General features: G+C 37.5%; 1 protein-coding gene across 1 annotated transcript in view; it reads left to right on the forward strand.

Annotated features, from left to right (window-relative positions):
- Window positions 1-25,193, forward strand: part of LOC107293525 (copine-4) — a 132,660-nt gene that overhangs the window by 47,016 nt on the left and 60,451 nt on the right. Inside the window, exon 2 of the mRNA XM_015822682.1 lies at window positions 19,592-19,771. Within this exon, the coding sequence (XP_015678168.1) occupies window positions 19,592-19,771 (180 nt within the window). The remainder of the gene's footprint in view (window positions 1-19,591; window positions 19,772-25,193) is intronic.

Below are 25,193 nucleotides of genomic sequence, written 5' to 3' on the forward strand. Positions count from 1 at the left end.
GCAAGCGGGCCTGACCTAGGGAGGATTTTATTTAGGGTGATTTTAAAAATAATTTTAAATAGAGACACAGCTTCTAATATTCGGTTTTTTAATCTGGTTTTACAGGGGTTTGTATTTTTATGCTTTGTATTTGTACTGTTTTTAATACGCTGTGCACCGCCCTGAGTCCTGCGGGAGAAGGGCGGTATATAAATTAAAAAAAAAAAAAAAATAAAAAAAAAATAGTCTGCTACCCTAATTTTGCCCTGCTAGTTTAAGATCTGTCAAGCTTTTTCAGTGTTGCTACTTTTGAAGGTAATAATTACTCAAAATGTAATGTAATAGCAACAATATATAACAATGATTCTGCATTCACTCCATATATATCATCTTAGGTCTGATCCAAACTGCTACATACTATATGTCTTCATTATTTGCTTCTTAATGGATTTCCTTTCTTTTTAACACTTTGCATGAAGAGGAATTGCATAACCATGCATAAGCTTTTGTGTTATTTTGGAGGAAGCCAACAAAAAAATTCTAGACATATTTGCTGTCAGCTGCTGCCTTGTTATAGTCAGATAAGAGTGGTCCTTTGAGATAGGCCAGGTCAGAAAACAGATGCCACCAAAAAAAAAAACAACACCCAGATACCTAAAAGATACAGGATATAGCAACAGAATTTTGAGAGCCTGATATCATATTCTCCTCCTTCCTTCTTGTACCAAAAAGAATCAAGGAGGACAATCTTTAGTTTCTGTCCAGACTTCGTTGATTTCCTAGGCTTCCCTATTTTATTAACTAATAATAATAATAATAATAATAATAATAATAATAATAATAATAATAATAATAATAATAATAATAATAATAATAATAATAATAATAAAGTTGGAAGGGACCTTGGAGGTTTCTAGTTCAACCCCTTGCTCAGGCAGGAAACCCTATACCATTTCGGACAAATGGCTGTCCAGTCTCTTCTTAAAAACTGTTGGAGCATTTACCGCTTCTGGTGAATTGTTAATTGTTCTAACTGTCAGGAAGTTTCTCCTTAGTTCTAGGTTGCTTCTCTCCTTGATTAGTGTCTATCCGTTGCTTCTTGTCCTGCCTTCAGGCGCTTTGGAAAACAGCTTGAGTTCCTCTTCTTTGTGGCAGCCCCTGAGATATTGGAACACTGCTATCATGTCCTTCCTCGTCCTTCTCTTCATTAAACTAGACATACCCAATTCCAGCAACCGTTCCTTATATGTTTTAGCCTCCAGTCCCCTAATCACCTTTGTTGCTCTTCTCTGTATTCTTTCTAGAGTCTCAGCATCTTTTTTACATTGTGGTGACCAAAACTGGATGAAGTATTCCAAGTGTGGCCTTACCAAGGCATTGTAAAGTGGTATTAATACTTCACGTGATCTTGATTCTATCCCTCTGTTAATGCAGCCTAGCACTGTGTTGGCCTTTTTGGCAGCTACAGCACACTGCTGGCTCATATTTAAGTGATTGTCCACTAGGACTCCAAGATCCCTCTCACAGTTACTACTATTGAGCAAGGTACCCCCTATACTATACTGTACATTTGGTTTTTCTTGCCTAAATGTAGAACCTTACTTTTTTCACCATTGCCTCCTATTTATCAATTGCCTCCTACTTTTTCCAAGGTCATCTTTGTGCTCCTCTACAGATGTCTCTGTGTGTTTATGCATTTTCTTTAAGTCAGTTTTGACTCCTGAACTAATGTCTGCAGTTTTCTTGGCAAGGTTTTTCAGAAGTGGTTTGTCATTGCTTCCTAAGGACTAAGAGAGAAAGACTGGCCTAATCCTAACCCAGCTGGTTTGTTCCCAAGATGGGACTAGAACTCACAGCCTCCTGATTTCTAGCCTGGTACTTCAACCACTCCACCAAACTAGCCTCTACCAATCAGAATAAAAAATTCTAAAATATTTGAGACTGGGATAGAATTAGAAGTAGACAATACCAAAAACAGCACTATGGAAAGGCGTCAAGAGAAAATATGTGAGAAAGTAATGCCTGCTGCTTCCTGATTGGTGTATGAAAGAAAAAGGGAGGGGCCAGCAAGCATATAAATAATATGCTGTTGACATGAAGTGCCCACAGATGCAGTATGGTTTCTGGATGCTTATAAGTGCTGCATGTTGTTTTTTGTTTATGGTTTGTTTGCTTTTTGCTTGAGAGGAAGAAATATAAATGATTTAATGAGTTATTTGCAATTGTTCTGTGGTAGAGGATAAAAAGAAAGCTTATGATATAGATAATACAATACATAAAAAACCACTTCTGCAAACTGTTCTTTTTCATAGTCATTTTAAATGATAGATCACCTAGTTATAGCTCCTAGATGTAAGATATTATTTAAAATAATTTGGTTTTATTGATGAGATAAACCACAGAGCATTCTGAGTTGCTGAGCTATCAACTCAAAGGTCTATAATATAATACATGAAGTATTTATTCGATTGTAATAGGTTTGGTCCAATTTATAAGCTAAAAAGTGTATTTTGTCTTTTCATTTGACATTCAGTTCACAATAGTGCCAGGATTTTATACATACTAGAAACAATTCAATAGAAATCTGTGGCAAACATAATTATCCAATACTACTCAACATTATTAACTAATCTTAACTAATTTAATATGTTAGAACTTACATACTTTAATGCGTTTGTCTGGAATGATATCTTTAAAATTAAAAAAAGAACTCCGAATATTTCTTACATAATCACACTTGGTTAAAACCAATTGCAGTATGAAGATTTCTAAAAATGCCTTTTTTCTGGAAAGGCCAAGTTGGATTTTTCTCCTTTCCTAGACTGATTCTAAAATTTATATCAACAACCTACATAATAAAAAGTAGTTTAAATGTTGTGGATTTTATGACTAAAGATTTTCTGGTGATATGCTATATATTCAGTAGCAAGACTATTAAGAACACATTTAGAATCTAGTTAAGACAAGTATCTTATGTAATTAGTTGGCTTAGAGGCCAGTGTTAAAAATGTAGGATAACAAAAGTATATCAAAAGAAAAGAAATATTATTAGAGGCCCAAAAATAATACTGCTACAATACGCTCTACATGGGATTGTCCCTGAAGAGCATTCAGAAACTTCAATTAGTGCACAATGTGGCTGTGCAGGTAATAAATGGTGCCAGATATACAGCACACTAACACTATTATTGAATGAGTTGTATTGGTTAGTGGTGCAATTCAAGGTGTTGGTTGTCATTTTTATATGGCTTGGGACTGGGTTACCTGAGGGACCACCTTTTTCCAAGAGTCTCTATGTCATGGTTCCGATAGATGAGACCAGTAAAAGCAGAACTCCAAGGCTAGAGGTTTCCTTAAAGAACATGTTTATTGGCTACAAAGTATTGGCACAGTCAAAAGTGAAACCAAGTCTGGAGTTCCCTCCAAAAGTGTTACAATGTTACAAAGTTGAACTTCCCACCCCAACACTATGTAATAAATTATGTTTCCCAATAGAATATTTTGGTGGGCTTTCTAACGGAAGGCTCAGCCCGCCAAATTCCCAGGCAGCGATAACCTTGGTTCCCACGGGACAACATATTGTTTAGGCTAACATTAAAATCACCCATCCCCCCTCCCAGTCCTGTGGCAACCAAACATGAAACAAAATGGCTTCGGCCACGATCATTGCAGTGTTGACAGTTGGGTCCCCTAGAGAGAGAACAAATCCTGCAGATAAACAAAAGTTAGAGTTAGGAACCTCCCCGAGGCTTATAGGGATGTTTATCAAAAAAAAAATCTGTATTAGTCTATCTGCCTTGACCTCAGTACTTTTTACTCAAGTAGCTTCTGATAGTAGGTATCCCTTCCATTGAAATAAATACTGTAATTTCCCTTTGTACAATCTGGAAACAAGAATTCATTTAATTTCATAATGTGTTTCCCCCTCCACCAAAAGGGGACCAGGTACTTTCTTAGGAACCGGTCTTAAGGAGTACTCCCTGAGAGGTTTTAGTAAGCTGCAGTGGAAAACAAGATGGATTTTTCCCAACAGACGAGGGAGTTTTAATTCTACTGTAACAGGGTTTATAATCCGAACTATGGGGAAGGGACCAAGGAATTTTGGTCCTAATTTTTTACTAGGTAATTTGAGCCTTAGCTTTACTGTTAACTGGTTAAATCTCAAGTGGTGGGTTTATTTATTTTGTATGTTTTTCTTTTGTATGTTTTTCATTGTTTTTATTGCTTTTACTATTTTAATTGCTTTATACTTTTTGAATTTTAACATCCCAAAGATGGGCCCACTCAGATGGCAGCTATAAAAATTGAATAAATAAATATATAAAGATAAACAAGATAAACATATAAACAATTCAATAGGGCTCAACCATCAACCCACTCCAAGACCTGGGATAATAGCAAGATCTTTAATAGCTTCCTGAATGTCATCATGGATGTAGCCATGTAGATCTTTGACACCATCTATCAATGGTATAATTTGTCATAATTTTAGAAAGCAATGAAGTAGTCTTTGTTAACAGCTTACCTTTGTTAGCTATAGCTGACATCTTTATCATCTTAGATGCGTCTAACAATTGGGGGAGGTGAGCTGAACTGTCACTTTAAATTTCTTAAAATGTCCTAGAGCAAAAACAGATCAGGGACATTGTGGGAAATCTTAAATGACAGCATGTTCTGGGCCAGCAACCCATCCAGGTTAGAGAGAGTCTTTTAAAGTTCTATCAGTCCTGGCCATAGTACTAAGCCATGTACAGCTTGCATATAATGGCAAAATATACATTATATTTTGTAGTAAACAAATAAATGAAATAGAAGAAATCTATAATTTGAAGTCAAATTAGCTGGCAACCCTTAAGGGATGTTGCTTAATCTAAAAAAGCTACATAAGTCAGAAGTTGAATTTGGGATCTCCTGAAAATTCCAGGATTATAAATCAGAATGCAAAGTCAAAATAGAAGACTGGGATAAACCCCTTCTGAAATCTTGCAAAGAAAACTGTCTACAAGTAGTTACACTCAACCCCAAAACAACTTTATTTATTTACTTTAAAGCTGGAAACACAGAACATAAACAGCCTTTTCATTAAAAATAAACAAAGCATTAAAGTAGCAATTGGCTTGCAGCCCATGATGGGCAAAGAACTGCCTACATGATACAGAGAATGAGATAATTTTTGAAAAATATTATATAAGTAGTTTTCCATCAATTTCCTATATTTAGAGGAGAAATCTGGAAGATGCATGGAAAATGTATTTATGGAAAGAGAGATCTGTCACTAGTTGCCCATCAGTTGTGGTGGCTTTTACCTGCATCTTAAACTGTATTAAAACAATCTTCCTTAATTTGGGAACAGATATTCTAGGAAATTCTGCGTGGTGTTGCCCTAATACATCCAAAGGAGATGAGTTTGGGGAATACTGTTCCATAGTATTTTTCATCCATGTCTAAGATGTTTTAATCCCTGTGACAAGCTTCAAATATAGATAATCTTTGGGTAGAGAATGTTTGGGTGAGAGGTGCATATTTGCAATACTGAATTGAATTCACCCACAAATAAAATCTAATTATATCTCTGTGTTCAGCTCATTGTCCATCTTTCAAACATGGCATTCTTTTATTAAATATTGTTCTTTTATAAAGTAAAAGTTTGTTCATTTGTTTGTTTGTTTTTGCCCTACTTTCAAGTTATTTACAGACTGTGAACAGAGTTACAACTGGTAATGATAAAGTAATAATATAGAACTGATACAGCTAAAAATAGACAAATAATAAAATTGCATATTCACTAGAGCAATCTTTTTATATATCTCTCAACTGAAATAGTGACTACGAAACTGAGATATTCAATACAAAATATGAGAGTAAGCTGATTTTTCTAAAAGCAGAGATGGAAATCTATAGATCTACAACAGAATTGTCAAATAAAAACCCCCCTATATTTACTAATAATTCAGATTGCTGCCATTTTAATTTTGCCTCCTTGACAGGCTCCATTACAATAGTGAAACATATTAAAATATAAACTAATATGACTTCCTCCTAATCATATTCAACCAGCATTATTCAAAATAATGAAATAACCCCTGTTCAGATAGCCAAAACAATTTGAAATCCTGTACATAATTATCTGTAGGTAATTCTCCACTGAATTTACTGTGAGTAATTTACTGCATTGCTGTTTATTCAATTGGTGAAATAGACTGATAAGATAAGATAAGATAAGATAAAATAAGATAAGATAAGATAAGATAAGATAAGATAAGATAAGATAAGATAAGATAAGATAAGATAAGATAAGATAAGATAAGATAATCTTTATTGTCATTTTTTTACTATGGGCATAACGGCACACATCAAAAATGAAATTTAGTTGCCCGCTCTCAAAGTGAAACACATACATGACGCACACCTAAACATACTATGAATATATGCATAAACCCACATCCCTACATATATGTAGCAAATAAATATTAAATACTGTCCATCTTGAATATATAACGGAAAGAGGAAGCTTGAGAGTTCACAAGGTTAATGCTGTATGGAATGAAACTATGGCTGAATCTAGATGTTCTGATACCACAAAGCCTCCTCCCAGAAGGTAACAAGGAAAACAGGTCATGAAGAGGATGTGTAGTGTCCCAGATAATCTTATGGACCCTGCTCAAGCAACGCTTCTGTGCTATGTCCTGGATGGGAGGGAGGGAACTTCCAATGATCTTTTCAGCCATTTTCACCACTCTCTGCACCGCCTTCCTGTCGGAAGCAGTGATGCTTCCGAACCAGACTGTGATGCTGTATGACAGGATGCTCTCGATCGTCCCCCTGTAGAAAGTGGCCAGGACAGGGGAAGGAAGATGTGCTTTTCTCATGCGACGCAGAAAATGCAGGCGCTGCTGTGCCCGCTTCACCAGTTTCTCACTGTTGAGCAACCAAGTCAGCCTACTCATTAACTGCACACCCAGGAATTTGACGCTGGTAACCATCTCCACAGGTGAATCATTAATGCACAGAGAAGTGTGGCTGTGCCTGCCTTTTCTGAATTAATTAATTGATTAAGTATTTAATCAATTGAAAGGCAATCTTTAGCTTTCTGTCATTAGGGCAAAGACTGTATAATTGTCCAGTGAGGGAGTAATAATAGCAGAAAACTTTGTTACCTCACTGTATAAAGATGCCATTAATAACCCCAGGGCCATAGAAGTGGATATTATCATCTATACTTTGTAAAACAAAAGTGTGCTCTGTTTTTCCCTCCAACTGCTGCAGTTCAAAGGATACAAAGCTCCAAACCCACAAAATAAGAATGAGGCAGTGCCTGAGCTTCCTTTTTTCTTGGTTTTTGTTTTGTTCTATTTGTATGTTACATTGAGTGAGTTTCCTATGGAGTATGAGAACATGGAGTGTCACTTCATATCATTAGGAGATTAAAGTAACATTGGAATGCTGGTAAAACTAAGCACGAATACCAAGTGGTTGTGTTCTCTAAGCTGAGTAAGGACAAATGGGAACTCCCATTTGTTCCTTATCTGTTTGCTTGTTAGATTTATGTTCCCCCCACCACCACAACTAGAAACTCAAGACAATACTCCTTTTTCTAATTGTAATAGCAAATTGGTAAAGTAGAATGTGCTACGGACAGTGACTTTTTCAAAAAGTACTCACTGAAGTTCTGTGACTGACTTGAAAATCCAGTTCCTATATGATCATCATAAGCATACCGTACATAAATCCAGTTCCAAATCTTAGCATTCTTTGAATTTATGGCATAGTACCGTATTTTCCGGCGTATAAGACGACTTTCTAAACCCTGAAAATCTTCTCAAAAGTCAGGGGTCGTCTTATACGCCAGAAAATACGGGTATTCTATTTATTCCTTTACACATGTGGTTTGGCATATTACTCATCAAGTTTTCTCTTTCCCCCCCCTCTCTCTCGCTCAAACTCTATATTTTAACTGGAAAAGTTGGGGGTCGTCTTATATGCCCAGTCGTCTTATACGCCGGAAAATATGGTATTCTAAATGCAGTAATTATGTTGTCCTTCTAAACATAAACATTCTTGATAATGGCTGTGTTCATACAACATGCCTAGTCATGGTTTAACTATGATTTGTTGAATAAATTACTATGGATGGACTCACACAAGACAATAAGGCCCCCCAAAAGTACTATGTTAAAGCTTATTGTATATATGCATCTAGTCATTGCCTGGTTAATAAATTATGCTAAGTCATGCTTTATATTAACTATGGGTTTTGGGGTTGTTTTTTTTAGAAAGTCACAATTGTTAGTGCACAGTAATATATTGGTTTAAACTGCAAATCTTGTTTTCAAAACATAAGGTCTCAGTTTACAACATATTAAGCCAAAACAAAACAAACACATATTATGGCTTAACCAATGATTGAACTCAGGCAATGATTCTAAACCTATGTGGTCTAGACTAGAGCTTAGAGCCAATTTGTGGATTTCATACTAATACCAAATTTCCTGTTGATATATGATTTTAGTGGCGCTTTTAAAAATGCTAAGTACAGAAGTAACAAGACGTAATTCAAATTTAATCACTTTTCATTTTTGTTCACTTGATTTTGTTTCACTTGATTGTAAGTACCAGTAGATATGCTTAGTTTCATCTGCTTTTGATTGATGACAGAGAAAAAAAGGGTAGAAGAAATAATAGAAAGATATTATTTAGAAGAAATGGTGTAAAAGAATGGATATGGGTGGGGAAGATCGATAAAAATATTGTTTAAATGTCTAATTTTTTTTGTTGTTGTACTTTTTTCATTAGCTACATGCTATCCCTGGTGAAATCTGCTGCACGGGGCGTCTTTCAATTTGAAACAAGATAACACAATTTTTGTCTGTATCAATTACTCTGCCATTTTCTGCAGGATGACTGGCAATCCCAATATGGAACTGAACAATGCAGCACAGATTCTATCATAGAAAACTCTGCCTATTTGTGTCACTTTTTCAGAACCTTTGTTATTTTCCAATTAGGTCAATACATTAGCCTGGTTCCTGTATCCCAGGAAATGTTGTACTATAAAACCATTAATAACATTTTGTAAACTCATCGGTGAGTGATGTTGATCATGTCTTATGATATGGTCAGGGGCTGACTTTTGAGCAATGTCTTTTTGTCTGGAGATGTTTGAAGAGCTGGTCTATTTGCTGGCTCTTCATTTTTCATCATGGTAATTGGCTTTGTTTTCAGTCCACTAATTCTTTCTCTGAAAGTCTAAATGTAAATTCTATCTATTTCTAAGATTGTAAGTTCCTGACCTAACGTATGTCAGGAGAGTGAGAACATCAAGGAATAAAGGCTTAGAATGAGGGAAATAATGCTCATAATAGTATGTGCATTTCTAGCATGACTCCTTCTATGATAGACAAATAGGGTATTGCATAGCAATAGCAACATCACGGATGCAGAGGTTAGTGCCCTTAGATGCCTAATAAAAAATGGAATAGGATTCAACAGATGCTATTTTTTAGTTAGGTCAATACATTAGTTTGGTTCTTGTATCTCAGGAAATATTGCACTATGAATAGAGTGGTTGATTTCTAAACTTTCCTTTGTCTCAGAAAGAGTTGGAGAAAATTGTGGCCAATCATATTATATCTTACATAATTACAAAATTGTCATGCCTTATTGACATAATTGATTTGCCATTGGATTATTCAATTGAAAGTGAATTAATAAATGGTTCATTAAGAATGTATCATTAGCAAATAGTATTTCTTAAATTAATAGCTATCCTGGATCTTTATCAATTGATACAATTCATCAATCCATCTCTGAAAATAATATTAGTAATGCTTTGGTTATCCAAGTGTGTTAAGCAGCATTAAATGCTTAACTACATTGCTATTTATAGGCAATTCATTAAATTGCAAATTATGTGAACAATGTAACGAGGTTTCACTTCTTTTCATAATCAAATAAAGATCAAATAAAAATCTGCATAATAATAGCATCATTGTACTTTATGAAAAAGAACATTCTTTCCTTCTAGACATGGTGACAACATGATGGCAATATTTTCATACGGTGGCAGTTGCTTTTAAACAAAATCAAACACTTGTGCAACACAAATCAAGTAAATGACTTCATTTGTGTCATATGCACTCTCTTGAAGTATTTAAAAGCAAGGGTCTGAAAACAGGGACTTAACATTTAAAAGGCTGCCATGGTTACTTAAATATGCCTAAGAATATCTGTTCTGGCCTTAACATCTTTAAATGCAGACAGGTGGTAGACCAATGGTGGTGGCATTAAAGATATAGTGTAATAGGAACGTACTATAAGTATGAAGAGAACACTGTGCAAGCCTGAAGGCAGTAGTCAGATTCTTAATGTTGTGGAAAGATAATGAGGTGATAATAAACTTCTTAAACTATTGCTGGTAACAGAATAACCAAAAAAGAAGTTAGAATGGATAAAATAAGGCCCATATAGATACTACTGTTTTATTCTGACTGGGTTCCTATTTCATGATAGCAGTTGAAACTGTTTTTTTTTTAGCTAAAGTTCAGTTCCCTTTATAGCTCATTTGAATAAAAATAGATCAGAGCACGAAATATTTTATTTATTCTAAATTCTATTGCTGATATACTTTTGAAAGTGTGATTATGGATTCCCCTTTGAAATGTGTCTACAAATTTGAAGCTTAATGAGTTTCTGAACTTCAAATGTTGCTATACTGCTGGCATAGTGGAATTCTTTCATTTTTCAGGTGACACAGCTGGTACCATGTTGTTTCTCAATATAAGACAAAATCCTAGGCTTTCAAGCTCTAAATTTCTAATTTTAATTAATCTAAATTGCCGAGATTTCTTCAGAATAGAACTTAAATAATTATAGACAACCCATTTTCAAAATTTGGTACATATATGCATACCTCTTCTCCTTTGCTTAACTACATCCAAACTCGAAGTTATGTTATTTTTTTCCCAAATAGAATAGACTTTGAAAATAGCATAGAATAGCCATAAAGAATTATGTATACTTTCTAAGGAGTATATATGTATTAATACAACACACACACATTATTTTAATTAGTTTCATATATGTAGTTGCATGCATCTTCAAGTCACTGTTGATATCAGGCAATTCCTTGGACTACTCTTGGAAAGGGAGTTCCAAAAAATTCTTAGGATTCTGAGTCACCTTTCCAGGCTGCAGCTTTACAGCAAGTGGCTGAAATTCTGAGTACAGTAAAATCCAGAGCATAATTCAAATGTGGGTTCTTTTCTGCACTTATTTATATAGCCGCCCATTTCACATAGTGACTCTATTTGGTATATTGTGTGTGTGTGTGTGAGTGTATGTGGGTACACATTATATACAGATACATACACACATATCTTCTTTTCTTTAAACAATTATTATAGGTACTATAATTACCAACTTAAAGTATTCATTATGTTCATATTCATAGAATCACTTGATAGAATTGCCTCCTCTTTTCTATTTTTCTAGAGTTTTCTGCCCTTTCAAATCTTCCCCAGAAGTTCCTTTTGATCAATTTATTGTTCTTTTTATAGAATACTTTTTTAAGTACTATATTTTTGGTTTGAAACTACTGTTTATTCCACACATAATACACCTATCCCTATATACATTCCTATTAATGTGGAAATAGTATTTTGACTAAATGTAATCATCTGTTATTATCTGTGCTATTCGCAGAACTGGGCTAAATTGATTATTTGTCTCTGAAATCAGTCAGCAAGTTATTTTTGATGGATTTGTTCCATTGATTTCAGTAAGTCTAAAGCAAAACTTACCTATTCCAAAGGTGCTTTTTCAAAAGGCAACTGAATGTTGGCTGTTCCAAATAAAGCTGCCTGATTCATGGTGAATTTGTCAGTGCCAATGGTGTTCGAGTGGTGTTCTAGTTATTTTTGGATTGCACCCAAGGTACCTATTACTATTGGTATTATTTTTGCTCTTTTTTGGCACAATTATTCTATTTTTGTTTGCTTGGTCTTTGTATTTTGCTATTTTCTCCAGTTCTTTCTTTTCTATTCTGCTGTCTCCCGATATTGCCTCATCCACTAGACAGAATATTTTTTCTTTCTTGACAACCACTAAGTCTGGGGTATTATGTGGCATGTGGCTATCTATTATTATTATTATAATAATAATAATAATAATAATAATAATAATAACAACAACAACAACAACAACAACAACAACAACAATAATAGTAATAGCCATACCATTTACAATTTCATCCTTTTTTACAATTTCTTACAATCTTATTATATGTGGGAAAAATGTGGGTTAGACAGAATCACCACCAGATGGATTCCTAACTGGTTGACCAACCGCACTCAATGTGTAGTCCTCAGTGGAACTCCATCTACATGGAGGGAAGTATGCAGTGGGGCATCTCAAGGCTCTGTTTTAGGCCCAGTACTCTTCAACATCTTCATCAATGATTTGGATGAGGGGATAGATGGGGAACTCATCAGATTTGCAGATGACATCAAGCTGGCAGGAATAGCCATCACTCCAGAAGATAGGCTTAAGATACAGAAGGATCTTGACAAAAGAACATTGAAGAAAAACCAAATGTACAGGTATAGTATAGGTGGTACCCGGCTCAATAATAGTAACTGTGAGAGGGATCTTGGAATGGACAATCACTTAAATATGAGCCAGCAGTGTGCTGCAGTTGCCAAAAAAGCCAACACAGTGCTAGGCTGCATTAACAGAGGAATAGAATCAAGATCACATGAAGTGTTAATACCACTTTACAATGCCTTGGTAAGACCACACTTAGAATATTGCGTCCAGTTTTGATCACAATGTAAAAAAGATGTTGAGATTCTAGAAAGAGTGCAGAGAAGAGCAACAAACCTGATTAGGAGACTGGAGGCTAAAACATATAAAGAATGGTTGCTGGAATTGGCTGTCTAGTTTAATGAAGAGGACCAGGGATGACATGATAGCAGTGTTCCAATATTTCAGGGGTTGCCACAAAGAAGAGGGCGTCAAGCTATTCTCCAAAGCACCTGAAGGCAGGACAAGAAGCAACGGATGGAAACTAATAGAGGAAAAAAAACAACCTAGAACTAAGGAGAAATTTCCTGACAGTTAGAACAATTAATCAGTGGAACAACCTGCTTCCAGAAGTTGTGAATGCTCCAACACTGGAAGTTTTTAAGAAGAGATTATACAACTATCTGTCTGAAATGGTATAGGGTTAGGGAGGTTGGACTGCAAGACCTCCAAGGTCCCTTCCAACTCTGTTATTCTGTTCTGTTCTCATATCATCTCCTCCTCCTCTCTTTCTCTGCAATTTCCACTCTAACAGCAAGTTGAATGCTTTGAGCTTGAAGTTGTTATTGTATTGGCAATACATTTATGCTAGACCAGTGATGGCGAACCTTTTAGAGACCGAGTGCCCAAACTGCAACCCAAAACCCACTTATGCATCGTCGAGTGCCGGGTGGGTGTGGCCCACTGGGTGGGCGTGGCTGCGGTGGTAATGGCAGACTGGGCGGGACTAAAAAGTTCAATCAATCAATTCCAACTTTGCAAGATCTTTTTTTTTCCCCGAGAAGTTGAAATTGACTGATTGATTGAACCTTTTTTTTTTTTGCACACGGCGGCAGAAGCCTAAAGGGAAAAGGTTTTATAAAACCCAGCTGAAGGCCTAGAACTGGGGCGACGGCGCGGGTGCCCACAGAGAAGGCTCTGAGTGCCGCCTCTGGCACCCGTGCCATAGGTTCGCCACCACTGTGCTAGACTGTAAAAAAGCACCAGGATGATATTGTCTGAGTAGTCCAGATTTCAGTCTTATATTCTCACAAGGTCAAAGCACTCAACAAAAATCCAATCAACAATCATTATATTGCTCCCCAGTAATCTCTGTGGCTAGGATCATAAATAATATTAAATCAGGGTTTTAAAACTATGGTTTTGAATAACTCAAGAGAGTCTGGTCCACATGCAAATTAAGCCATTGTGCATGGTTTCACACTCACATCACAAAACATAGCATCTGTGTTATATTGCTATGTGTGGACCAATCTATATATAGAACTTGCCTTCCTTTGAAAATGCAAGTATGCTTGAACTCTTCTCGCTGCTGGATATTGCACTCCTTGGCAGGAATCACTTTTTTTATGTGAGCACTACAGCGACAGTAATTTTCCAGTATGCAATTACTATTCATTAAGGGCATTAAAAACACTATAATGTAATATGAGCACAAAGTATATATCTCATAACTACAAAGTGTGGGAAAGGTCACATATTTTTGGCAACTAATTGCACTACAATTGCAAGCTCTGATTGTTGCTGTGTTGCGGGGATTGCTTAAATCCAAACCTATTATTCCTTTATTTGTGCATATTTTATACTATTACAAACAAAACAGAACAATCCTTTGTTGATGTCCTGTCTCTTTTGGAAAGCAGCATTCAGATGGGATTTTGGCTGGATGTAAAAAGCATTAAATATGGAGGACAGTGTGGTGTGATCAGTGAGGGACGCAGTTGGCACTCTGTGGAATATAACTTCTATGTAACTTAAATAGCTTAGCACAGTATTTCTTGATTCCAGCAACATTAAAATGTATGTGCTTCAACTCTCTGAATTCCCAAGACAGCATACTGGCTGAGGGAGTTTAATCCCATAGATCTTAAAGTTGCAGAGATAAGAAACACTGCCACAAAAGACCATTTTCCCATCAGAATAAACTTGCTCTCTGATGACTTCATGGACACAGCCATGCAATTTTCTTGGCAACAGTGCAGAAGTGATTTAAAATTGCTTTCCTCTGGGATGCTTTTCAACTTCCTGTTCTAATCTATACCATTGGTACTCCCTAGTGGTCTCCAATCAAAACATAAGAGGAGAGATAATTCTCTTTGGAGGCTGCCCTATGTCCTCTTCCTCAGGTTTTGTATTGAAATTACAACATATTTCCTCTGTTGTAATGACCCAGTTTTGGATTATGCTCCAGGAGATTTTCCTGGTGCTGAAGGTTATTGTTTCAACACATTTATCTAGGACTTTTGTATCTTACCTTTGTATTTAGTATGATAATTTAAAACAACTTTTCAGAGAAGGTTTTGATTTGCTGCACATCCTATTGAAGTCTTGAGTCCAGTCCAAGCCGGAAATAAACAAAATGGAGGCTGTTTGGAAAGAAGGTTCTGTTTATTGAGTTGCCAGAAACTTCAGTGACACAGCACGTTTCTGGGATGGCTAACAAAATGGAAGTGGGAGTGGGTGGGTTTTTATACCTTTTGGGGGTTTTGTGTTTGGAGTTGTTCCTGTTTGAGGTTGTTAATCCTATTATATCCTAAAGGTCATGTTCTGCTTCTCTGGGGCTGTGGCTGAAGGCATTTTGCTTATGAATAGGTGGCCCAGTCTTTCTGAATAGGATTATCAAATCTGCATTTCTACAAAGCTGGTCTGCTCAGTTTCTGCCTGGGGAAACTTGGGCAGAAAAGTCAGGGCAAAAGTTTAAAATCCTTCTAAATAAATAGTTTTTTTCCCCCAGTGAAACAGTTGTGTACACACACACACATGAGGAGACAACCAGGAACAGCTCTCATGAAACAGCTGCATTAATTTGGAAAATAAATTGATTGCTTTAACTATTCAAAGAGATGCATTGAAAATGCTTGTATACATTCTGAAACACCTCTCTTGAAGGATTTTCACAGCTCTAGTCAATTCCTCAGTGTAAAAAAATTAGTCGGTATGTTTTTGTAACTGAACTTAAGGCATTGGGAAGGTCTCTCTTTAAACAGAAGTTTGAAAAACATCAAATTCATTGAAATAGTATGGCATAATTATATGATATCCCAACTACTTTAAGGAAATTTGACTCTTCCTAGATTTCAAAATTTAAGTGGCAGTAAAAACAGGCAGGAGTAAATAAACTACATTTCAACAAGGACTATATTCTTTATACAGTATGTCAGCCTGAGATAATCCTAAATGACAAATATATTAATCAGTCATGTTAAAATGGAATTGTTTCAAAGATATGCTTATGTTATTAGCACTAAAAAAGTACCACATTAATTGAAAAATAAAGAATAAAATTAAGAAATCTTATAAACTAAATTTCAGTCAATCCCTCTCTGTAAAATTGCACAAAGTTTTATCCTCAAATATTTTAACTTGGTTCATTTAAAAGTTAGATCAGTCTAGGAAATTGTGAACTTTTCTAAAGTTGTCATTTCAATGTACTTGAAAGGCCCTTCTTTCAAAAACATTGAGTGATTACATTCGAGAGCAATTCAGAGAAGTAAAAATCTTTTCAGCACAATTTTAAAATGAGAGGGAAGAGTAGGCTTGCGTACATGGGAATGAGAGACTTAAGTGGAATATATGAATTTTCAAAAATATACATCATTCTATAGTTTACTGTGCATGGCAGCAGAGCCATCTTTAGGTTTGAGTTGGCACTGCCTAGGGTGCCAAAGCTTAGGAGGTACCAGTGCCATTCCTTCTTCCAAAACAAAGCCTACTTTAAAAAAGCAAATCTTTACAATATGGCCTAAGGCAGTGATGGCGAACCTTTTAGAGACCGAGTACGCAGACTGCAACCCAAAACCCACTTATTTATCGCTGGGTGCCAGGTGGGCGTGGCTGTGGTGGTTATGGCAGACTGGGTGGGTGTGGCCAAGGTGGGCATGGTCACCTCGATGTTGCTTGTGGGGAGGGACACCTATGGGGGTCGGGCAGGGTTGGGGGAGATCCAGGGGGTCTCTGGCAGGTGGGGTGGTGGGCAGGAGACTCGTCCTGCAGGGTGAGGCAAGGCAAAGCAAGGCAGGGAAGGGGTGCCATTGTCGCAGGGCAAGGCGAGGCTGGGGCCGGGGCGGCTGCTGCTTGACACCATCGGCCCCCACACACAGAGGCCAGCGAGCACATGGTGGCCGACAGTGTCCATCAGCAGCGCACTCTGGGGCTCCGCAGCCCGCCACCAGCAGTTCAGAGAAGCTGCCTCTGAGCTGGACAGCTGGCCGACAGGTGAGGAAGCGATGTAGTGGGTCGTGCCCGGGAAAAGGAGAGTATGTGAGGCCAGGAGGGATGGGAGGGGGAGAGGGAAACCACCCATGCTGGGATGCATCCGGCCACATGGGACCTCAGTGAGTTAGCGGACGGCTGGTTGAAGAGGGACAGTTGCCATTTCCGGGGCATGGCACATGTGCCCACAGAGAGGACTCTGAGTGCCACCTCTGGCACGCGTGCCATAGGTTCGCCACCACTGGCCTAAGGGCATAGCAGTTTTTATATCTAATCTTTGGCTATATATTTCTAAAAGTTCAATTCTAGTAAGGATCAATTTTTCTTTTCTTTTGGGCTTGGTTTACTAATTGTTTTAGTATTGTATGGTTCTTTCTAGTGGCTATACTAGGTTTTCAGGTATTTTACTTACTTTTTCCTCCCAAAAGAATTAAAATGATTCTTTTTTAAAAAGGGATTCGTATGTGGGTGGAAGATGTGATGGTATGAATGTGCATGCATGATGAATTTTTAGTTAAGAAAATAAATGTTGTAAATTTACATTTTCTTCCCTATATCTTAGATCTACTCATAAACCAAAATATGTAACACTGAGATCTTATAAAAAGCCTATGATTTTTCATGCAACAATAGTATTTTTAAAAAATCATGAATCTGACATTAGCAGAAGGAATAGAAATAGGGTTTATATACAGGGCACATAAAAATGTATAAAAGTACATGTTCTCTTAAAATGTACACAAATAATTTCGTATTTATTTTTGTTTGTGCTCTTCTAAAAGGCAAATATGAAGCTCACTTGAGATAGAGATCATATTCAACATATGCAATAGCTCATCAGTCACATTCAGTTTGTAATGGCAGATATACTGTAGATATGCATATCTTAGTGTCTATACATGAACTTAATCATATAGTTTAATTTACAGATTAAATTAGTGCTAGGGCAAAGTAGCTCCAACACAATATTCCAGCTATATCTGGAAAAGGTTAATTTCACATTAGTTACTGGTTGCTATTTTCAAACATCAGTTAATGCAAAAACAAAAACTCTGTGTGACCTTTTTTCAATGGCTTTGCATTTGTGGCATGGAGATGAAATGGTGTGAAAACATAGTTAATAAAAACATAGTCTTGGCCTTTGGAGTGAAGTGTAAATTGCTTTATGTTTGTATTGCAAATTCATAGGTTATTTTTTTCTTCCAATATTTTTTCATACTAATTTCCCCTTGTCCTATAAATAATATTACTTTGTTTCCTTTTGCAGTGGCAATATTTTCTTTCATAGGCTTCCTGAATGTAATCAATACTTAGGAGCTGACAATGCATAACTACATATTTCAATAAGTAAAAATGCTTTACATGTCATTGGAACTGCAGTGCTGACTATTCTTCATAGGAAATAAGGCCCATTGAATATAGTGGAATACATAGGTTTGCACTATCAGTACTAGAAAATGTGTTCATTGGGACCATATTTTTATTTTCACATTACTAAAGTTATTAGACAATCCAAATTTATAACTAGCAGAAAAACTTAATTCAGATTGCCTTTTCAGAGGTCTCTGGTAAGATTATCAGATATCTGAACAAGACACTGACAATTGGAAAGAAGGGGGGGAGAGAAATATATTATTTAACATTCATGAAAAAAATTACAGGGAAATGGTGCAAAAAAAGTACTTTGGCTTACATGTATATGAAATTATTTTTTTCAGCATCAGAAAGACTGGTTTTTCAATTGCAGGTATTTGCTGATTAGGAAGCAAAAGCCTTCAGCATGTATATGATTAAGGTCTTGTCAATTTCAGGCAGCAGTACAAACCAAAAGAGTACCAATCAAGTAATTAAAGTCACGGAGAAAGCTTGTTAATTTTCCATCAGCACTTATTAGGAAAATACTGTGCAGTAGAGAGATACCTTATTGTTAAAAACCCGAACAATATTTGATTTTAAGGCTATACCTGCACAGATGGAGAACCTAAGGACATAAAGGGGGACATGTTCTTATTTTGCCAGATGGCTTATAACTCTAGTTTCAGGCCAAGGAGAGCTATTGTATTTGGTTTCTATAATCTCTGGAATTTCTACAGATGCAAATCACTGAGTGAGAGCCACCATATTCTGTTTCACGCTCTCATATTCCTTCTTGAGCAGGTATAAATCCAACCTAGGTTATTCATGGCTATGGACAGAAACCAGTCATGAAGGGAAAACATAAAACTGTTATAGACCCAGACTGGATTTGTTTGCTCTTCTCTCTGTCAGAACGTGTAACAATAAATACAAGTTCATTCCTAATCTACCCTGTATTAGAAATAGAAGCTCATGTGATGTTATTAACTTAGCTAGAGAGATATTAATGGTTGCTATAGTTGATACAGTTTGTTCTGTCCCTCTTAAACTACCTACCAAAACTGTTTCTTTAGTCTATGTGTCTTATTAGAATGATTCTTATCCTTTAAAATTTCTTATTTTTTTAAAGAAAGTTTTGTTTTCAACGGAAATGATGTTAAAAATAATTTGTCACAAGTGTTCTACATTTCAAATCTGTTTTAGATGACTTTAACAAAACCTAATAACTGACTCTCTTGATTGACAGGTTGATCGGACAGAAGTCATAAGAACTTGCATAAACCCTGTCTTCTCAAAGCTATTCACAGTGGATTTTTATTTTGAAGAAGTTCAGAGGCTACGATTTGAAGTCCATGATATCAGCAGCAATCACAATGGGCTGAAAGAAGCAGATTTCCTTGGTGGCATGGAGTGTACTCTGGGGCAGGTAAAGTATCTGTGGTTTTCTTGGCTGATTTTTCTTGCTGCCTTTATTTACTTCGGTCACTGCCAGAAGTCTTTGCTGATTATGGCAGTAAACAATCTAAAGACCAAATATACACTATCAGTAAATATTAATAACTGTGACTTTCATGCAATATCTGAGAGAAATAAAGATTTGAATAATGAGCTGAATAATGAATAATGAGTGAGGTATGATACCAAGATGAAATAAGATTGACAGATGAGATAATTGAAGCAATGTCTGGCTGTATTGTGAAATGTGTAATGCCTTCAACATCATGTATAGTTAACAAAAAAATCTGAAGAAATACTACATTCAAAGCACCTACACTAGAAGCAACAAAAGATTTGACAGGTCTGAAAGATAGTCCATAAGCAATTCTAATGGAGAGGAGAAATGTAATATTAGAAGAGAAAATGAATGATGTTTTAATTTATTGTACATCACTGTTTGGCCAAGACTGTTTGGCCAGACAACTTGAGAGTTAATCTGGTTAAGAAAGGAAGTGATGTTCTTCAAAATAAAGATGGTCCTTTTTTGTCATTGAGAAAGGTAAAATAACAAAAGTGAAGTTGACGCTTGGCAACTTAATGGTTTTAGAAATACTTATGAAATGGAGAAAAACTGTTGAGAATTGGGATAGTTCATTCAAAACTAAAATAATGTTTCTGGGTTATCTATTTTTCTGATGTGAAGTTTTGGAAAAAGTTAATCTGACACAAAGATACAATATTTGCAAATAGCAGAATCAGCCTTGAACAACATGCAGTGAAAGTTTTAAAATTGTTCCTTGGTGCACACAAATTGTGGAGAAGGCTATTTATTATCAAACTATAACATGTAAGAAAATGGTAATTAATACAGAAAAAATAATTAAATTTTAATGGAGAGGCCAGGAGAAAGTGTAAAAGATGCTAGTCATGCGATGCCAAAAGAAATCAAAAGGACAATGTCTGAATGCCTTGCCTGTTTGACCAAAAGTTAGGCACTTATTCTAAAGAAATAGATTAAATAATGGCAGTGTTCACTATGATTCACTATTCATCCATTTTTGCAAAAAACCCCAAAACTTTAGATAATGTTATCAAATCTAATAGAAATTTATAATACATTTTCCTGTAAAGATATTTTAGAGGAAAATTTACATCTGTGGAGTCATTTAAAAGTCACTAGAATCTATCCCAAAGAAACAAAGACATGTACAGTATTGTAATTTCAGGGATTCATTATGAAATGAATTTTTAATTAATTTCTACCAAGCTTATCTATCTATCTATCGATCCATCCATCCATCTATTACTTATTTTTATTCTGTCTTTCTTATTTTTTATAAATAACTCAATGCAGCAAAAATATCTAATACTCCTTCCTTCTCCTATTTTCTCCATAACAACCCCATGAGGTGAGTTGGGCTGAAAGAAACTGTGACTGGCCAAAAGTCACCAGCTGGTTTTTCATGACTAAAGAGGGACTATAAGACTTTTCCTAACTTGTATACTGTTGATTCATGTGAAAGAAGCTTTTCAATATTGAAATTAATAAAAATTAATACAGTAATAAAATGACTTTAATCAACGATGAATGAAGATAGATTGACAAATCTGGCTATATTTCCCCTTGGATAAAATTACACAAGAAAAATCAATGTTAATAATGTCAAGCTATGAAGATTTATTTTATTAAGACTGCCATATTGCTTCTAGCTTGCCTACAGTTGCAAGAGGGGAAGGGAGAGCTTGGAATCCAATGATAGGTGTTCCCTATGTATGTGGTGTCGGACAAACCAACAGAAGAATAAATGCACGCATTGAAGAACACAAGAACTCAGTCAGAAAAGAGGAACCAACTTCTTCCCTGGTCCAACACCTTAAAGCCACAGGACATAAAATTGACTTTAAAAAGACCAGAACTATTGCCAAAATGGAACACTTTAACAACAGAATAATCAGAGAAGCCATCAAGATAGAAAAACGCTCACACAGCATGAATAAACGAGATGATACCTCCCGCCTACCAGCCATTTGGAAACCCGCCCTTATTGGCAAACAAGTCCCTAACACAAAGAATGACACCAGACCCACACTCACGAAAACCACACAGGAGGTCACCACCACACATCCACGCAAAAAGCAAACCCAAACCCACACAGATGATGAGGCATGACCACAAACTAGAAGCCAGTCCACAGCTGCATCATTAGCCACTTTAAACCCCTCCAATCCATACATGAAGCAAACTGACACCCACCATAAAGATGTGGTGTGACCACAAACACGAAGCCAAACAACAGCAATGAAGCTCACCATCTCAAATCCCCCTGCAACTCAGACTAACCTGAGCACAACAAAGCCCCCACCCAAACAGAACACTCCCCCAGCCAATCAGAGCACAGCCAATCCCCCAACCAATCAGAGCACAGCCAAGCTCCTTAACCAATCAGAACACACCTCCACCCAATCAGAACACAGCCAAGCTCCCACCCAAGCTTTAACCCCACTGGCAGTTAAAAGGAAGAAACAGCTGCGATCACACACTACTCCTAGAAGCACGAAGCTGAAGACACCAGCCTGAAGATGATGAATGGGACTTCGTCAAAACGTCGCCAAGACACTTCCAATTTTACACGGGAGAAAACCCGAATAACCAAAGACCTACATACAAACACCCGCGAAAACCTCAGAATATATGGTCTTGGCTTATTCGGGTCTTTTCCCGTGTAAGATTGAGAGTATCTTGGCGACGTTTCAACGAGGTCCCTCTACAGAATCTTGCCAAATTTCTCGCCAAACAACTTCATCCCTACACAGAATCCATCTCCTCACACGTACAAAACTCACTCCACTTCATAGAAACAATAAAGAAACAAAACCTACAACCCAGCGACCTACTCGTGAGCTTCGATGTCACATCCCTCTTCACCCAAGTGCCTATCAAAGAAGCCTTGACAGCTATCCAAAACAAATACAACCCCACTAAGCACATCCTAGATCTCACCAACCACTGCCTCACCAACATATACTTCATCCACAATGGACAAAGATACAAACAGATAGAAGGAGCACCTATGGGATCACCCCTCTCACCCGTCATCGCAAACCTATACATGGAAAACTTCGAAACCAATGCTTTAGACAAATCTGAACACAAACCCAAACTCTGGCTTAGATATGTAGATGACACTTTTGTAATTTGGCCACATGGGAAAGAAAAACTGGACAACTTCCTCACACATCTCAACAGCCTACACCCCAAAATACAATTCACGATGGAAATAGAAGCTAACAACCAACTCCCCTTTCTGGATGTCCTAATCTACAAAAAACCCAATGGCTCCCTAGGCTACACCATCTATCGGAAAAAAACACACACCAACCGCTACTTAAACGCACAATCCATCACCACCCTGCACAGATCAACTCCGTAGCCAAGACCCTCATCTCCAGAACCAAACGTCTAGCCGACAAAGACCACCTGAAAACTGAATTACACACTCTCACAAACGTATTAATCTCCAACGGATTCCAAAGAAATACAGTTACCAACCTAATCCAAAGGGAAACACCCCCCAAGAACCGAGACATAGAACAGTACAATGACATTGCCCTCCTCCCCTACATCAAAGGCACCACAGATAAAATCAGCAAAATTCTCCACAAACACAATATCAAGACAGCCTTCGGCACCAACCAAAAAATAGCCAACATCTTAAGAAATCCCAAAGACATGATCCAGCTAGAAAACCAAGGAGTCTATGAAATACCATGCAAAATCTGCCCAGCCACATACATTGGACAAACTAATAGGAGAATAAATGCACACATTGCAGAACACAAGAACGCAGTCAGAAAAGAAGAAAAAACTTCCTCCCTCTTCCAGCACCTTAAAGCTACAGGACATGAAATTGATTTTGAAGGAACCAAACTAATCTCCAAAACTGAACACCACAACAAGAGAATAATTATGGAAGCCATCAAAATAGAAAAACACCCCCACAACATGAATAAACGTGACGATACCTCCCGCCTACCAGACATCTGGAAACTAGCCCTAATCAACAAACGAGTCCCAGTCACAAAAACCGACACTGGACCCAGAACAACACAGGACGCCACCACCATTCATCCTCACCAGACCCAAACCCAAGCCCAAACCCATCCCTCAGATGAAATGCAACCACCATCCAGAAGCCAAACCACGATGACATCACCAGCTGCTGCACCTCCCTCCGACCCCCACACAAAGCAAATGGACACACGCCATGATCACAGAGCTAGACCGCAAACTCGGAGCCAAACCAAAGCCCGGTATGTTACATCACAGCCTTCTGCTCTGGACACATCACAGAACTCAGGAGGTTACAACGCTAAAGCTCAGGATGTTACAACACAGCCAACCACCCAGGATGTTGCAACACAGAACTCAGGATATCACTACACTAGATCTCAGGATGTCATCACATAGCCCATTACCCAAAAGACTAATGGGCACACAGCCAGCACCTCAGCTACTCAGGATGTTACGAAACAGCCGAACAATCCGCAACAATAACTCCAACACAGCCAACCAACCCACCTATAGCAACAAAGCCAGCACTCCACACACCCCCACCAATATTTATAGAGAGATGGCAGTTCCGATCACACTTTGCTCACACAAGCACGAAGCCGAAGACCCCAGCCTGAAGATGACAAGTGGGACCTCATCGAAACGTCGCCAAGATACTCTCAATCTTACACAGGAAAAGACCCGAATACGCCAAGACCTGCATACCTGTACCCATTTATTTATTTATTTATTTATAATTTAATTTGTATCCCGCCCTTCTCCTCATCGGACTCAGGGCGGCTAACAGCCTTATAAAACAACATTACAATAAATATCCATATTAAAACCAAATTAAAAGAATATATTCGTAAAGGCCAATCGTTAAAATTACCCTTAAAATTACCCTTAAAAACCCCACTAAAATTCCCTAGGCCAAACCCGCTTGTTGAAAAAGCCATGTCTTTAGGGCGCGGCGGAAGGAGGGGAGATCCGGGATCACCCGGATCTCTGGGGGTAGTTCGTTCCAGAGGGTGGGGGCTCCCACCAAGAAGGCCCTCCCCCTGGGGGTCGCCAGCCAGCACTGTCTGGCTGACGGCACCCTGAGGAGACCCACTCTGTGGGAGCGTACCGGCCGATGGGAGGTAACCTGCGGCAGAAGGTGGTCTCGGAGATATCCAGGTCCAATGCCATGGAGCGCTTTGAAGATGATGACCAACACCTTGAAGCGCACCCGGAAGGCCACCGGCAACCAGTGCAGCTCGCGCAGCAGCGGTGTTACATGGGAGCGACGAGTCCCTCCCAACACCGCCCGCGCGGCCGCATTCTGGACCAGTTGGAGCCTCCGGGTGCTCCTCAAGGG

Source organism: Protobothrops mucrosquamatus, unplaced genomic scaffold, assembly GCF_001527695.2.
Source record: "Protobothrops mucrosquamatus isolate PMUCROS unplaced genomic scaffold, P.Mucros_1.0 scaffold_177, whole genome shotgun sequence".
Lineage (NCBI taxonomy): Eukaryota > Metazoa > Chordata > Lepidosauria > Squamata > Viperidae > Protobothrops > Protobothrops mucrosquamatus.